We start from the raw sequence: 17,097 nt of genomic DNA on the forward strand, positions 1-17,097 counted from the left end.
TTGATTAAACCAAGCTTGGAAATAAGATCCTCGAAGGTCTTCCTTTGAACAGCTTTTGTTAGGATGTCTGCAATCTGTTGAATGGTTGGGTTTTTTGCTATGCTGATTGTAGACTGATTATCACATTAAACTTTCATAGGTTCTGATACTGAAAATTTTAGTTCACAAAGCATCCTTTTCAACCATATTCCCTCACAAATGCCAAGTGCAAGAGCTCTGAACTCTGCTTCTGCACTGCTTTGAGAAACTACTGATAGTTTCTTCTCTAAGTGACTAGATTTTCCCAACCTGATCGTCTGTCAGTTATTGACCCAGCCCAATCTACATCAGTGAAGATCTCAACTTCTTTCTTTGCTGTCTTTTTGAAGAACAATCCTTGACTCGGTGTCATCTTTAAGTACCATAGAATCCTGTATGCAGCTTCCATGTGATCTTCTGTTGGATTGTTTATGAACTGACTAGCCACACTTACAGCAAAGCTAATATCTGGTCGGGTATGTGAGAGATAAACGACAACCAATCTTTGGTAACTCCCTTTGTCAACTGGAGTGCTGTCAATCTTACTTCCCAGTTTTGAGTTTGGGTCCATAGGAGTGTCAGCTGGCTTGCATCCGAGCATCCCTGTGTCTTCCAAGAGGTCCAACACATACTTCCGTTGTGAAACTGAAATGCCTCTTTTCGATCGAGCGACTTCCATGCCAAGGAAGTACTTAGACTGCCCAAGTCCTTGATCTCAAATTCTTGAGCCTGAGTATCTCTTCATCATAATCTCCGGTTAGGATGATATCATCAACATACACAATTAGTATTGCCCTTTTTACCCAAACTTCTTAATTGCCCTAGTGAACCTGTCAAACGAAGCACGCGGTGACTGTTTTAGTCCATACAAAGACTTCTTGAGTTTGCAAACCTTGTTCATCGTGGCTGGTAAACCCAGGTGTGTTGGAAAATCAAAACTGTTTTGGAAACAATCCTTGTAAAGCTGTAAATTATCTAATTAGTTGTCAATCTTTGTATTTTAAGAAAGTAGCTGTCAGAAGTTATTCTCTACCTAGAATTAGCTATATTCCTTAAATCAGTGATTACTTTCTTGATTCGAAGGATTTGTATATGGTGTGTAAATCCTATAAATAGATGATCAATGAAAGAAATCAATTATTCCTTGAAAAACTCATTTTTCAAGTTGGTATCAGAGCGAGCAAATTGCTTGCTGTAATCCTTCTTCCTCTTATTCGATCCTCTGCTCTTTCTATCACCATGTCAGACATTTCAAATGAATCGCCAACTGTTCCTCAATCATCTTTGAACAATCCCACCACCACTGATTCCACAAAAATCAGTACAACCACCTCGGAATCCCGTTCTGTCCAAATCACCACAATTCGATTGAATGGTGACAATTTTCTAAGATGGTCTCAATCAGTTCGGATGTACATAAGAGTACGTGGAAAGATGGGCTACCTGACGGGTGACAAGAAGGCTCATGCAGAGGGATGATCCGGACTATGCTACATGGGACGCTGAGAATTCCATGGTGATGACATGGCTCGTGAACTCTATGGAAGAAGACATTAGCTCTAATTACAATGCTATCCAACGGCACAAGAGCTTTGGGAAAATGTAAATCAGATGTATTCTGATTTAGGGAATCAATCTCAGATCTTTGAATTGACTCTCAAACTCGGTGAAATTCGGCAAGGGGAGGACAATGTCACAAAATACTTCAATTCTTTGAAGTAAATTTGGCAAGATCTGGACCTCTTCAATACCTATGAGTGGAAATTTGCCAAGGATAGACACCATCATAAGAAGACTGTGGAGTATAATCATATTTTCAAATTCTTGGCTGGCCTCAATGTTGAGTTTGATGAGGTAAGGGGGAGAATCATTGGAAGACAAACAAAAATCAGCATTTTGAGATATGATAATGGAACGGAATATTTTAATAAAGTTTTTGGAAACCTTAAAAGAAAAAGGTATTTTACATCAATCATCATGTTCAGATACTCCTGAACAAAACGGAATAGCTGAACGCAAAAATAAGCACCTGTTAGAAGTAGCCCGAGCTATGATGTTTTTACATGAATATTCCAAAATACTTATGGGGGGATGCCATAGTAACTGCATCATATTAGAATCAACAGGATGCCCACAAAAGTTTTACAGTACACTACCCCGCTGGAGTGTCAAAAAGGTATTTCCAGATTCTCGAATTAATTCTGAATCACCTTGGAAAATATTTGGTTGTGTTGCATATGTTCACCTTCCAAAAAGGTCACGATCTAAGTTAGACCCAAGAGCAGAAAAATGCGTTTTTGTAGGATATACTCCTAATAAAAGGGTTACAAGTTTTTTAATCCCCTTACAAAACGGTTTTACACACAACTATGGATGTCTCTTTTATGAAAAAAACCCCATATTTTACCAAAAATTTACTTCAAGGGGAGAACTTTTGAACCAAATTTTTGGGAAATTGCTGAACCCTTACCTCATCTGATTCTTGATCTCTCTTAAATCAATGGAAAAAGAAAATAAGGAAACTAAACCCACTAAATCTGAATCTGATATGACTGGTCTGTCAGAAAAAGAAATACTACGAATGAAAAAAAATCGTAGCAATCTTGAGCCTGTGGTTTATACAAGGAAGAATATCCCTAGAAGATGTAAAGACCAATTAATCATCCTAACACATGGTCAAACGGAAGCCCTGGGTGATGGCCTTCCAAGTGTCTCAGGTAATTCTTCGTCTATTCCTACTCATTCTTTGCCATTACACTCTAATCCTAATTCTGAAATATTTGCACCCGAACCTTGTTTAGAATTAGCTCCAGAAATTCCTACATAGGTCCTTGACCTTGATCTTCCCATTGCCCTTAGAAAAGGAACCCGCACGTGCACTAAGCATCCTATTGCCAAATATATTTCCTACAATAACCTTTCTAGCAGCTATAGAGCGTTCACTACAAATATTTCAAACTTTGTGGTGCCTAGAAACATTCAGGAAGCACTAGATGAACCGAGTTGGCAATTGGCAGTGTTTGAGGAAATGAATGCCTTGAGGAAGAATGGTACTTGGGAGATTGTAGAATTACCGAGAGGAAAAAAAGTTGTTGGGTGTAAATGGGTCTTCACAATAAATAAAGAGTAAAATAAACTCAATTATAGTTTTGTTGTCCCTTGCAGTAAATTCCAATTGGCCCTTACATCAATTGGACGTTAAAAATGCCTTCCTTAATGGAGACCTAGAGGAGGAAGTGTTCATGAGTCTGCCACCAGGTTTCGAAGAAAGTTTTGGAGCTGGGAAAGTGTGCAAACTGAAGAAGTCCTTATACGGACTCAAGCAGTCCCCTAGAGCTTGGTTTGAACGCTTTTGGTAAGGTGATAAAGCGTTATGGATACACTCAAAGTCAAGTTGATCACACTATGTTCTACAAACATTCAAAGGAAGGGAAAGTGGCCGTCTTAATTGTGTATGTGGATGATATAGTGCTAACTGGAGATGATTATAGTGAACTAGAGAAGTTAAGAGGAAGACTCGCTGAAGAATTTGAGATCAAGGACTTGGGGGACATTAAAATACTTTCTTGGAATGGAGTTTGCTAGGTATTTTTGTAAATCAGCGTAAGTATGTGCTTGATCTACTTAATGAGACGGGTATGTTAGGTTGCAAGCCTGCTGAAACACCAATAGAGCCTAATGTAAAGCTACAGCCTGCAAAAGCTGAGAGTGTGAAGGACAAAGAGCGTTATTAGAGATTCATTGAGAGACTGATTTACCTATCTCATACACGCCCTGATATAGCATTCTCTGTAAGCATGGTTAGTCAGTTTATGCATTCACTTGGATCAAAACATTTTGAAGCTGTTTACAGGATTCTACGGTATCTAAAGGGGACACCAGGTAGAGGCCTTCTGTTCAAGTCACGGGGACATTTACAAATTGAAGCCTACACTGATGCAGACTGGGCTGGAAGTATAGTGGACCGAAGATCTACCTCGTGGTATTGCTCATTTGTAGGTGGCAACTTGGTTACATGGCGAAGCAAAAAACAGAACGTGGTCGCTAGAAGTAGTGCGGAGGCTAAGTTTAGAGCTGTGGCACATGGCATCTGTGAGATTATGTGGATAAGAAGATTGCTAGAGGAATTAAAGGCGTCGGGGTTAACAAGGCTGCAATTTCAATTGCCTAGAATCCAGTTCTCCATGACCGCACGAAACATGTAGAAGTGGATAAGCATTTCATTAAGGAGAATATAGATAACGGTTTGGTTTGTATGACCTATATTCCTACCGAGGAACAAGTGGCAGATGTCTTCACCAAAGGGCTATACAAAAACAGTTTGACTTTTTAATTGGCAAGCTGGCTATGGAAAGATATCTTTAGACCAGCTTGAGGGGGAGTGTTGAAAAATCGAAACTGTTTTGGAAACAATCCTTGTAAAGCTATAAATTAGCTAATTAGTTGTCAATCTTTGTATTTTAGGAAAGTAGCTGTCAGAAGTTATTCTCTACCTAGAATTAGCTATATTCCTTAAATCAGTGATTACTTTCCTGATTCGAAGGATTTGTATATGGTGTGTAAATCCTATAAATAGATGATCAATGAAAGAAATCAATTATTCCCTGAAAAACTCTTTTTTCAAGTAGGTGGTATATCCATGTAGACTTCTTCCTCTAGATCGAAACTGTTTTGGAAACAATCCTTGTAAAGCTATAAATTAGCTAATTAGTTGTCAATCTTTGTATTTTAGGAAAGTAGCTGTCAGAAGTTATTCTCTACCTAGAATTAGCTATATTCCTTAAATCAGTGATTACTTTCCTGATTCGAAGGATTTGTATATGGTGTGTAAATCCTATAAATAGATGATCAATGAAAGAAATCAATTATTCCCTGAAAAACTCTTTTTTCAAGTAGGTGGTATATCCATGTAGACTTCTTCCTCTAGATCTCCATTGAGAAATGCATTTTTCACATCCAACTGGTATAGGGGCCAATCTAGGTTTGAGGCAAGTGAGTAACACTCAGACTGTATTGAGTTTAGCTACAGGGGCAAAGTCTCTTCATAATCTATCGCATAAGATTGAGTAAAACCCTTATCTACTAACCTTGCCTTAAATCTGTTAACACTGCCATCTGCATTATGTTTGATTGTGAATATCCACTTGCAGCCAACCGGATGTTTCCCTAATGGTAACTCTAATAACACCCAAGTCCTGTTCTTTTTGAGAGCCTGAATCTCTTCCAAAACAGCTGCCATCCACTCAGGTACATTTATAGCTTCATGTATGGAACTCGGAACGTGTATTTCATCAAGGGTGCTAACAAATGCACGGTAATTAGGTGACAATCCTCCATATGATGCAAAAGCGTAGATGGGATGATTTGTGCACGACGTAATGCCTTTTCTTATGGCAATAGGTCTGTCATCAATAGATGAGTTGCTAGGGGCAGGATGAGAACTTGAGTTACCTGGTGAATTTTGAGGTTCAAGAGTCGGGTTGGATTCATGACTTTAATCATGTGGTTGCATTTCTTCCTTCTTGAGTCTTGTTCCTCCTAGAGTAGACACGGAACTCACTAGTTGTTGCAGGTTGTGTGTGAGTCAAAAGCTGAGGTGTTTGAATTGATTGAGGTACTGATAGGAGTTCTATTTGAGAATTGAATTCGGGCTGAGTATCAAGGACGGGTCGAATGACAGACATTGGACTTTGATTTGTTTGAATAACCAGATTTTGATTATTTAGATTGAGGTGAGACGAATCCAAGGTTTCAACATCATCCCAAAGCTGATATTCCTGAGTAAAGTTCTCCCACTGAATATTAGATTTGTAGTAGGATTGTTGTTCGAAGAAAGAAACATCCATAGAATTATAGAATTTTTGAGTGACAGGGGAATAACATTTATACGCTTTTTGATTTGAGGAGTAACCAACAAATATGCATTTGAGTGCCTTAGGATCAAGTTTGCTCCGATGTTGAGCATGGATATGGACGAACACTGAACAACCAAAGACTTTCACAGGAAGAGTAGACGAGACATGAGTGTTAGGAAATGAGTGAAGGCATCCTGCTTCACCCCAGTGAAATTTAGGAACATGAGGGGTAAACATAAGTGACCGAGCAACTTCAAGGAGGTGTCTATTTTTTCTTTCTGCAATCCCATTTTGTTGGGGTGTATCGACACAAGAACTTTGATGAATATTCCTTTGCATTATCGGTTTTCAACACTTGTATTTTTGTTTGAAATTGCGTTTGAACCATAGTGTTGAAATTTTTGAAGATTTGTCCTACTTCTGATTTTTCTTTCATAAGGAATAGCCATGTAATCCTAGCGTGATCATCTACAAATGATATAAACCATCTAGTGCTAGTGATATTCTTTACTCTAGATGGTTCTCATACATCACTATGTATCATTGAAAAAGGATAAGATGCTTTGTATGGCTGAATTTGATAGGAATTACGATCATGCTTAGAAAATTGACACACCTCACATTGAAACATTCTTGGATTTTTATTTTTGAGCAAAGATGGGAACAATTTTTGAAGATACACAAAAATAGGATGACCTAGTAGTGATAACATTATTGCACTATCCTTATTGAATTTTTCAGCTAACACATTACTGTTATTGGCCTGACTACTTGACTTAACACATAGTGCATCATGAGTTTGTCTTCTAGGAGGTTCATCGTCTTTAAGAAGAAAAAAGTCCTGAGCATACCTTAGCATTGCCAATCGTCCTCCCTAAATCCAAATCCTGAAATTCACACAAGTCCGAGAAAAATTTAGCAACACAATTATTTTCTTGAGTGAGCTTGTTGACTGAAAATAGATTACAGTCCAAGTTTGGGACATGAAGGATTGAGCATTGCCAATCGTCCTCCCTGAATCCAAATCCTGAAATTCACACAAGTCCGAGAAAAATTTAGCAACACAATTATTTTCTTGAGTGAGCTTGCTGACTGAAAATAGATTACATTCCAAGTTTGGGACATGAAGGATTGAATTTAGTATTATGTCATTTGAAACAATGATAGACCCTGTCCCAGCCACTTTAGATAAAGACCCATATGCTATTTTTATTGTAAGTGTTCCACCTGTTCCAGCCACTTTAGATAAAGACCCATATGCTATTTTTATTGTAAGTGTTCCTCGGCAGGGATTATATTTGTGGAAAAGTGTTGCATCTCCTGTCACATGGTCAGATGCACCTGAGTCTACAATCCACAGACCTGTTTTACCAGAATTTGCAGTGAAAGCACTTAGATAATTACCTTTGTGTGCCAATGATCCTGTTCCTATGATGCTCTGAGCAGAATTCTATTGTGAGAACATATTTTGCAAGGCTTCGAGTTCCTTGCAAAATGGATTGGAATCAGTGGGATTAGTTCCTTCAGCCACCGAGACATGATTCCCTCGGCTTTCTTTGTCACGAGAAGGTCTTGAAGGTTTCCAATCTGTAGGTTTTCCGTGGATCTTCCAACAAGTCTCGGGTGTGCTTTGGTCTCCGGCAATGATCACACCATGGTCTCTCATTCCTAGGTCGATTGTCATAGTTGTTGTTTCAGAATCCTCGAGTAGCAAGGGCAGAGCTCTTTGTGACAAGAACAACGACATGGACAGAAGGCTCTCCCATCATCACTTTCTTCCTGCTTGATTCACGGCGCACTTCGGAGAAGACTGCTCCAATATTTGGCAGAGGCTTTGTTCCCAATATGCGCCCTCGAACATCATCTAGGCTTTTGTTGAGTCCCATTAAGAACTTAAATATTATCTTCCTTTCGACAAATTCTCTGAATTTTTTCGCATCATCGGAGCAGCTTCATTCATGTTCTTCGAAAACATCCAGTTGCTGCCAGTGTCGAGTGAGGATGTTGTAGTATTGAGTGACGGCTAAATCTCCTTGTTTGAGATCCTGGAGAGCGGCTTCAATCTCAAAAATTTCATAGGTATTTTCTTTCTTTGAATAAAGTTCCTTCGCCGTATTCCAGATTTCATTAGCCGATTTATAGAGCAAGAAATTCTCACCTATCTCGTTTGTCATAGAATTGACCAACCAAGACATCTCCATATTATTTTCAGTCTTCCAGAGTTTAAATTTTGGATCTTCAGCCTTTGGAGGAGTGACTTCACCGGTGAGATACTCATCCTTTCCTTTTCCGCAGATGTACATCATGACTGACTGAGACCACTGGAGGTAATTGCTCCCATTTAGTTTGTGTCCTGTTATGTGAAGTGGAACACTGTCGGTTCCGCCATGGTTGCTGGTGATGGGGATTTCAGAACTGGAAGTAACTTCTGATGAGGATGGGGTTTGTTTCTCTGTGGCCATTCCGTATTTGGTCATTGAAGGGATAGTTTTAAATATTGCCTCGGAGATGATTGAGCAGTACTCGGGCAGAGAAGATTGAGGAAAGAATAGTCTCCTAATAAGACTGAGGGAATATGGGAAGAAGGAAAGAGAGAACCCTGCCGTGAGAATGGGCCTGTGAATGGCAATGTGGTTCGAAGGAATTCTCAGAGAGTATGAGCCTAGAGCTCTCATACCATGTGAGTTTTTGAGAAAGGAATTTCTATAATTCTCATTGATAATTCTGACTAATTGTACAGCCTTAAATAATAAGGGAGGAAGGACTCTTCTCCCGAAAATAAGCAACCAAAAAAGGAAAAATACAAAACAGGGAATCGGTGAATAAAACCAATATCCCTCTTATTCTAGGAAATAAATAAATCTAATTGTAGCTAATTCCTAAGAATCGGGTAACAACTAATTCCTAGAATGAGACATTAAATCATAGATTTCCACAGTTTTAGAAAGCTTATGCAAAAGATTGAAGGTGTGTCATTAGTTTATCCTTAATTTTTTAGTATTGAGTACTGATCTTTTGATATTATAGAATAGAGATCAATTAATTAGAATCTAATAGTTTGCAAAGTGACAGAAATTATGGGAAAGGAAAAAACTGTTCTGTATTGATTTCATTCATTATACATGGTATTATATAGATATAAAAGGAGAAATAATAGGAAACTAACTTATTCCTAAATCTGGAACCTATCTAATTGAATCCTTTAATTTCAGGGATATCTTGCTTATTTTTCTAACCTATTTACATCACATATCTCTCTCGATACTCCCCCTCAAATTGAGGAATAGATGTCTTCCATCCCAGCTTGAATACAAGATCATGAAAGCTAGAACTATTCAGCCCCTTTGTTAAGACATCAGCTAATTGACTTCCCGAGGGAACATAGGACATGCACACTAACCTTTCCTCCAATTTTTCTTTGATAAAATGTCTATCAATCTCAATTTGTTTTGTCCTATTGTGTTGTATAGGATTATGTGCAATAGTGATGGCTGATTTATTGTCACAATAGAGCTTCATAGGACCTTCCCATTTGACTCTCAAATCGTCTAGGATAATCTTTACCCAATGTAATTTGCACAACCCTTGAGCAATTGCCTTGAATTCTGATTTTGCCGATGATCTAGCCACAACATTATGCTTTTTGCTCCTCCAAGTTACCAAATTGCCTCCAAGGAAGGTACAATAGCCCGTAGTCGACCTTCTATCCACTATAGAACCTGCATCATCTGCATCAGTATAAGCTTCTAGACCAAGAGTATCATTCTTCTTGAACAAAATTCCTTTCCCCAGATTGCCTTTCAAGTAGTGCAGCACCCTGTAAGTAGCTTGAAGATGAGGTTCTCTTGGATCAAGCATAAATTGGCTAATCGCGCTCACTGAGTAAGCTATGTCTGGTCGAGTGTGAGTAAGATAAATAAGTTTGCCAACTAACCTCTGGTACTGTTGAAAATTCGGATTGGACTGCATCACCTTCTGGATCTTACAGCCTTGCTCCAGCTGTGACAGGCTGTAGATTAGCCTTGATTTGTCAAACTTTCCTTGTGTAGTTAATTTAGGAAATCATGAAATATTTCCTGATATTTTCTTGATCTGATTAGGCTAGAAATCAATATTATTTCCTTAGAATAAGGCTGCAGATCATGCCTCCTTCTTGTATATATTCAGCCTTTGTACTATTCTAAATCAATGAAAAGAATCATATTCTTCATTCAATTCTTTATGGTATCAGAACCTTGCCTCTGACTCTGTCCAGTAACCCCTGTTTTTTCCCATCAACTCTCCTATAGTCCCATATACAATGGCCAAATACAGCATGGCAGCAGACCGAGGAAGCTCCACCTCTGAAATCACCTCCAATCAAGAAAATCAAGTGGCAGGAAACAGTGGGGGTGCGGAGAGCAGTGGGATTCTACCAATCACAAGCCACAAGGTGAACGGGAATAACTATTTGCAGTGGTCACAGTCCGTTCTCATGTTTATTCGTGGGAAAGGGAAGGATGACCATATGAACACACACGGGTAGAAAACAGAGAACAGAAAAAACACTGCATAGAATTCTTATTCCCATATACCTTGAATAAAATACAACCAGCCATTAAATAGGCTCTGAAAAACAGAATAGAAAAGGAAAGAATAAAGCAGAATAATCCTTTCCTCATACAATGCGAATAAACCAAGAATATTCCTTGGACTTAAGGAACTACCATAAATAGATCCTAATCAAATTCAATTCGTCCACACTCCCCCTCAAGTTGGGCAGTATAAGTTGTACATGCCCAACTTGTCTACTAATCTTTCAAATAAGGGTCTAGACAATCCCTTGGTTAAAATGTCGGCAGCTTGCTCTGTTGTAGGAACATATGACATACAGATTGTTCCTTCTTCGATCTTCTCCTTGATAAAATGTCGATCCACTTCCACATGTTTAGTCCTATCATGATGAACAGGATTATGCGAGATATTTATAGTTGCCTTGTTATCACAGTAAACACGCAACGGAAGAGTAACTCCAACTTTAAGTTCATCCAACAACATTCTCAGCCACCAAAACCTCACAAATTCCATGAGCTACAAATCTCAGTTCTGCTTCGGCACTACTTCTTGCAACAACAGATTGCTTCTTGCTTCTCCACGTTACAAGATTGCCCCAAACAAGAGTGCAATACCCTGAAGTGGACCTCCTATCATCAACTGCTCCTGCCCAGTCAGCATCCGTGTATACTTCTACACCTCTTTCATCTTCCTTCTTGAAAAACAAACCTCGTCCAGGTGTTCCTTTCAAATATCTCAAGATACGAAACACTGCTTCCAAGTGTTCTTCGGTGGGTGCATGCATGTATTGGCTAACTCGACTAACAGCGAAAGCTATGTCGGGGCTAGTATGTGACAGATAGATTAACCTTCCAACTAGACGCTGGAATCTCCCTCTGTCTACAGGATCACTGTCTCTCATTCCTTTCTTGTAACTAGGCTCCACCAGAGTTTCTGCAGGTTTGCAACCCATCATTCTTGTTTCTTTTAGAAGATCCAACACATACTTCCTTTGTGAGACCGAGATCCCAGATTTATTTATGGCAATCTCCATTCCAAGAAAATACCTAAGACTTCCCAAATCTTTGATCTCAAATTCTTTCGCCAGTTTTCTCTTTAGTCTCTCCCCCTCTTCAAGGTCATCCCCTGTCAAGATGATATCAACATATACAATGAGAATGGTGATCTTACCATTCTTGTGCTGATAGAACAATGTGTGCCTTTGTGAGACCGAGATCCCAGATTTATTTATGGCAATCTCCATTCCAAGAAAATACCTAAGACTTCCCAAATCTTTGATCTCAAATTCTTTCGCCAGTTTTCTCTTTAGTCTCTCCCCCTCTTCAAGGTCATCCCCTGTCAAGATGATATCAACATATACAATGAGAATGGTGATCTTACCATTCTTGTGCTGATAGAACAATGTGTGATCACCTCCAGCTTGCTTGTACCCCTGTTCCTTAACTACCTTAGTGAAGCGATCAAACCAAGCTCGCAGTGATTGCTTGAGTCCGTATAAAGACTTTTTTAGCTTGTAGACTTGATTACTCTTGTCCTTAAATCCTGGTGGCATCTCCATATAGACTTCTTCTTCCAAGTCCTCATTAAGGAATGCATTTTTCACATCAAGTTGTTGCAACGACCAATCTAAATTAGCAGCAATGGATAACAACACCCGCACTGTATTGATCTTGGCAACTGGGGCGAAAGTTTCTTGATAATCTATCCCATATGTCTGAGTATAGCCCTTAGCCACCAAATGAGCTTTGTATCTCTCGATAGACCTATCTGCTTTATATTTAACTGTAAAGACCCACTTACATCCAACTGAAGCCTTTTCTCTTGGTCTTCTCACCACATCCCAAGTATTGTTCCTTTCAAGAGCGCTCATCTCTTCCAAAACAGCTTGTCTCCATTCAGGCTTCTTCATAGCCTCTTGGATATCTCTTGGGATTTCCACACTCGCCAAACTGGCTACAAAAGCTTTTATGGAGTCTGTCAGATGATCATATCCAACATAATGTGCCATTGGATGTCTCGTACAAGTCCTTACTCCTTTCCTTAATGCAATTGGGACTCCTATGTCACTAGTCTCCCCTTCAAGACCTGTCATTGGTTTCGATTCTTGGTGGCAAGGAACTTCCTGGTTTTCTACAATTTGTTTGTTCTTCTTGCGTATATAAGTTCGATAAAAAAATTGCAAGCCACTCTCTTTGTTTTTATTATGTTCCTGCACTATAGATATCGGAGTTTTTTGGTCATCATGAGGTTGATCTGGGCTCTAATCAGAAGGGATAGATTAAGTAAGTAAGAACAGGAGAAGTTGATTCAGAGAAGGCTTCAAGATTAATGTCAGGAATATCTTGTGGGTTTATTTTAGAAACGTTGGCTCAATTTTCCTCTTGATTTTCTGGGTTTTGAACAGTGTCTTGCGGATTGGAAGGGATAGGACTTTGAGTTTCTAAAGAAGGGGCAAAATCCCAAAAGAATTCCCACACATTTGAGTCATTTGAGGTTGAGGTTGAAGTAGGTTTTGATTTTTCCCAAAAATTTTCTTCCCACACTCTCTCCCCCTGAAGGGAATTTTTGGTAAAGAATGGTTGATTTTCAAAGAATGTCGCATCCCTAGACACAAAATATTTCCTCTTTTCTATTGAATAGCATCTATACCCTTTGAGTCGCAAAGTATCCCGAAAAAATGCATTTGTGAGCCCTAGGATCCAACTTCCCATGACGAGGATCTAGATTGTGTACAAAAGCCACACAACCAAACACTTTTAGATCTAATGTTGGGGGTACGACTTGTATAGACAATCCAATGGGGTTTGAAATTTTAAGACTTGAGAGGGTACCCTATTAATTAGATAGGTAGCGGTCAAAACTGCATCTCCTCAAAAAAATTTTGGTAAGTTAGTTGCAAACAACAAGGAACGGGCCACTTCTAAAATGTGACGATTTTTCCTTTCAGACACCCCATTCTGCTGAGGTGTACTAACACAAGAACTTTGATGAATTATTCCATTAGTGGTGACAAATTCTCCCATAGTGTTATTAAAAAACTCAGTCCCATTATCTGTTCTTAAAAATTTAATTTTCCCATCAAATTGTGTTTTAACCATGGAATGGAATTGTTTGAAAATACCCTCGGTCTCAGATTTTTCTTTGAGGAGAACACGTGTATGATAATCAGTAAAGGTAATAAACCATTTTTTGTTGGTAATGCTAGCGATGCGAGAAGGTCCCCAAATATCACTATGAATAAGAACAAAAGCTTTAGATGCACGATATGATACTGGAGAAAAAGAGACACGACTATGTTTTGCTAATTGGCAAATTTCACATTGAAATTTATCATTATTTTCAAACAAGGATGGAAACAAGAACTTCATATAAGGGAAACTGGGATGTCCTAACCTATAGTGCAATAACATAATTTTTTGAATTCTTGAAAGAGAGGTGCTTGCAACCATTTGAGCTTGCCCATGGACACTTGAATAATCCTCAAAGTAGTATAGACCATTTCGTTCCTTAGCACTGCCAATCCTCTTCCCCGATGATTGGTCCTGAAAAATACAAGCAGATGGAGAAAAGGTCACGTCACAATCTAGATCTTTTGTTAACTTACTTATTGACAAAAGATTGAAATTTAAATTAGGCACGTGAAGAAGTTCTTTTAGGATAACATTTTCTCCGAGTTTCACAGCCTCAGTACCAGCCACAACTGAAGAGGTACCATCTGCAATCTGCACCTTGTGATTTCCCGGACTAGGAACATATGATGTGTATAATTTTGCACACCCAGTCATATGATCTGTTGCTCCAGAATCAATAATCCATGGTTCTCCTTTCTCAGCCAATCCACGAAAAACAGTTAAAGCTTTACCGTTCTGAGACATAAGGGACATCGAAGAGGATTGAGTGATCATCTGTCTCAATTGTTCCATTTGCTCCTTGGTAAAGGCCGTGGTTCCTAAGGCTGGTTCAGTCTCCTCTTGTTTCTCGGTTGATGCCTGATACCATATGAACACGCACGGGTAGAAAACAGAGAACAGGAAAAACACTCCATAGAATTCTTATTCCCTTATAACTTGAATCAAATACAATACGAATAAACCAAGAATATTCCTTGAACTTAAGGAACTACCTTAGATCCTAATCAAATTCAATTCGTCCACAGACCACCTCCTAGGCCTATCGGCTTCACCAGGAGAAAAAGACCCTAAGTACCGGTCTTGGAGGGCTGAGGACAGCACGGTAATGTCTTGGTTCATCAACTCTATGATCAACGATATTGGAGAAAATTTTCTCCTCTATAGTATTGCCAAACACATTTGGGATGCTGCCAAAGACACCTACTCCAGCAACGAAAACACCTATGAACTTTTTGGTGTGGAAACCATTCTCCATGATCTCCGACAAGGTGAAACTTCTGTTACCCAATACTATGATACTCTTACTCGTTATTGGCAACAGTTACACTTGTTTGAAGAGTATACTTGGGAGAGTCCGAATGATGGAAATCGGTATAGGCAGATCATTGAGAAAAAATGAGTGTTTTAAGTTTCTAATGGGACTTAACAAGGATCTAGATGAAGTCCGTGGGAGAATTTTGGGCACAAAACCTCTGCCAAGTCTGAAGATAGCCTTCTCGGAGGTAAGAAAAGAAGAAAGCCGAAAGAAAGTGATGCTGGGAACACCAAACAATCTGCCCACAGCCACAGCCACTGAAGGATCAGCCCTTGCTGTGTGTGGACCTCAACCAAACAACACAGAGAACAAGGCGAGAAGAGGCAGGCCCTGGTGTGAGCATTGTCGGAAAACAGGCCATACCAGGGATACATGTTGGAAGATTCACGGGAAACTTGCTGATTGGAAACCCTCACGCCCAACACCTGAAAGCCGTAGCAATATTGCATCCTCAACTAGTGAGAATAGCACCACCGAACTGGTTCTCTTCAGCAAAGAACAGCTTGAACTTCTTCAAAAGATGATCAGTCAATCCACCAGCTCTTCCATTTGCTCAAAAAGGTAATTTCTCAAAAGCCTTAATTGTTAGCAGGGAAAGAAATGATATTTGGATTGTTGACTTGGGCGCTTCAGACCACATGACGGGAGATAAATCCCTTCTTACTAATTTTATGCCTAGCAATGAAAATCACTTAGTTAAGATTGCAGATGGCTCCATTTCAAAAGTTGCAGGCTTTGGTTCGGTTACAATTTCTAAGACTTTGTCTCTTCATTCTGTCTTACTTGTACCGAATCTTGATTATAATCTATTGTCAATCAGTAAACTGACCCGAGATAAGAATTGTGTTGCTAAATTCTTCCAAAATATGTGTGAATTTCAGGACTCGGATTCGAGAAAGATGATTGGCAGTGCTGAGGCATGCTCGGGACTCTATCTCCTCAAAGGCGATCACTTTGTGGAAAAACAAGCTTACGAAGCAGCCTTCTCAAGTCAGTCTCACAATGTTGTGTTTCTATTTCTTCAAATAAGGATAGTGAAATTATATTATGGCACTATCGTCTAGGACATCCTAATTTCTTTTATCTTGAAAAACTGTTCCCTTCATTATTCAGAAATAAAAGATCTAAGAATTTTCAATGTGAAGTGTGCCATCTTTCAAAGCATGTTTGTAATTCTTATCCTAGTCGATCATATAACATGTCACATCCTTTCTCTATGATTCATAGTGATGTCTAGGGACCATCTAATATTAAAAATATCACCGGGACACGTTGGTTTGTATCCCTTATTGATGATCACATAAGAATTACTTGGATATTTCTCATGAAAGAGAAATTAGAAGTAGAGCAAATCTTCAAAAATTTTAACACCATGATCCAAACACAATTTAAAACAAAAATCCAAGTTTTCAGGACAGATAATGCAAAAGAATATTACAAAACTGTTCTAGGAGATTATCTGAATAGCCAGGGCATTATCCATCAGAGTTCTTGTGTCGACACTCATGAACATAATGGGAGATGTTCACTTCTCATGTTCCAAAACACTTCTAGGGAGAAGTTGTCCTTGCGGCAGCTTATCTTATCAACATAATGCCATCCTATGTGCTAAAATTTCAAACTCCGAGTCAAGTCCTTCTCAAAGCCTATCCAGAAAGTCGTCTCATTTCCACCATTCCACCCAAACTGTTTGGCTGCTCAGCCTTTGTTCATATTTATCCTCATAACCGAAGCAAACTCGATCCCAAAGCAATCAAATTCATTTTTCTTGGGTACTCACCAAATCAAAAAGGGTATAAATGTTACTCACCCATCACAAGGAGATTTTATAACTCGATGGATGTTACCTTCCTTGAAGAAGAACCCTACTACCCAAAAACTAACGTTCAGGGGGAGAGTGCGTCAAAAGAACATCAGTTTTGGGACATCATTGAAACTCATCCCTATCATGAGTTTCCTGTTGAAGTTCTTTCTCATAATCCACCTCAAGAGTTATTGAAGAAATCGTGAATTTTCTTCATTGAATTGAAACAATAATTTACATCCTAATATATAGACTAAGGGCTGGCATACCAAACCTCCAAAATAGGAAACTGAATTCCTACAAATCAGGAATTCTAAAAATAAAATAATAACTAACCTAGATTACAATCTCCTAACTTTGGTAAGACCACAACTAAATAAAATCTAATCTTTTCTAAATAAAGAAATTAAATAACTAAAT

The 17,097-nt window shown here is 38.9% G+C and overlaps 1 protein-coding gene across 1 annotated transcript; it reads left to right on the top strand.

Annotated features, from left to right (window-relative positions):
* Nucleotides 1-3,815: 3,815 nt before the first annotated feature.
* LOC112094739 (uncharacterized mitochondrial protein AtMg00810-like) lies at nt 3,816-4,223 on the top strand. Its single transcript, XM_024176442.1, has one exon. It carries the CDS (start codon nt 3,816-3,818, stop codon nt 4,221-4,223), a length of 408 nt encoding a protein of 135 aa, XP_024032210.1.
* The last annotated feature ends 12,874 nt before the right edge of the window (nt 4,224-17,097 follow it).

This window comes from Morus notabilis, unplaced genomic scaffold, assembly GCF_000414095.1.
Source record: "Morus notabilis unplaced genomic scaffold, ASM41409v2 Scaffold248, whole genome shotgun sequence".
NCBI lineage: Eukaryota > Viridiplantae > Streptophyta > Magnoliopsida > Rosales > Moraceae > Morus > Morus notabilis.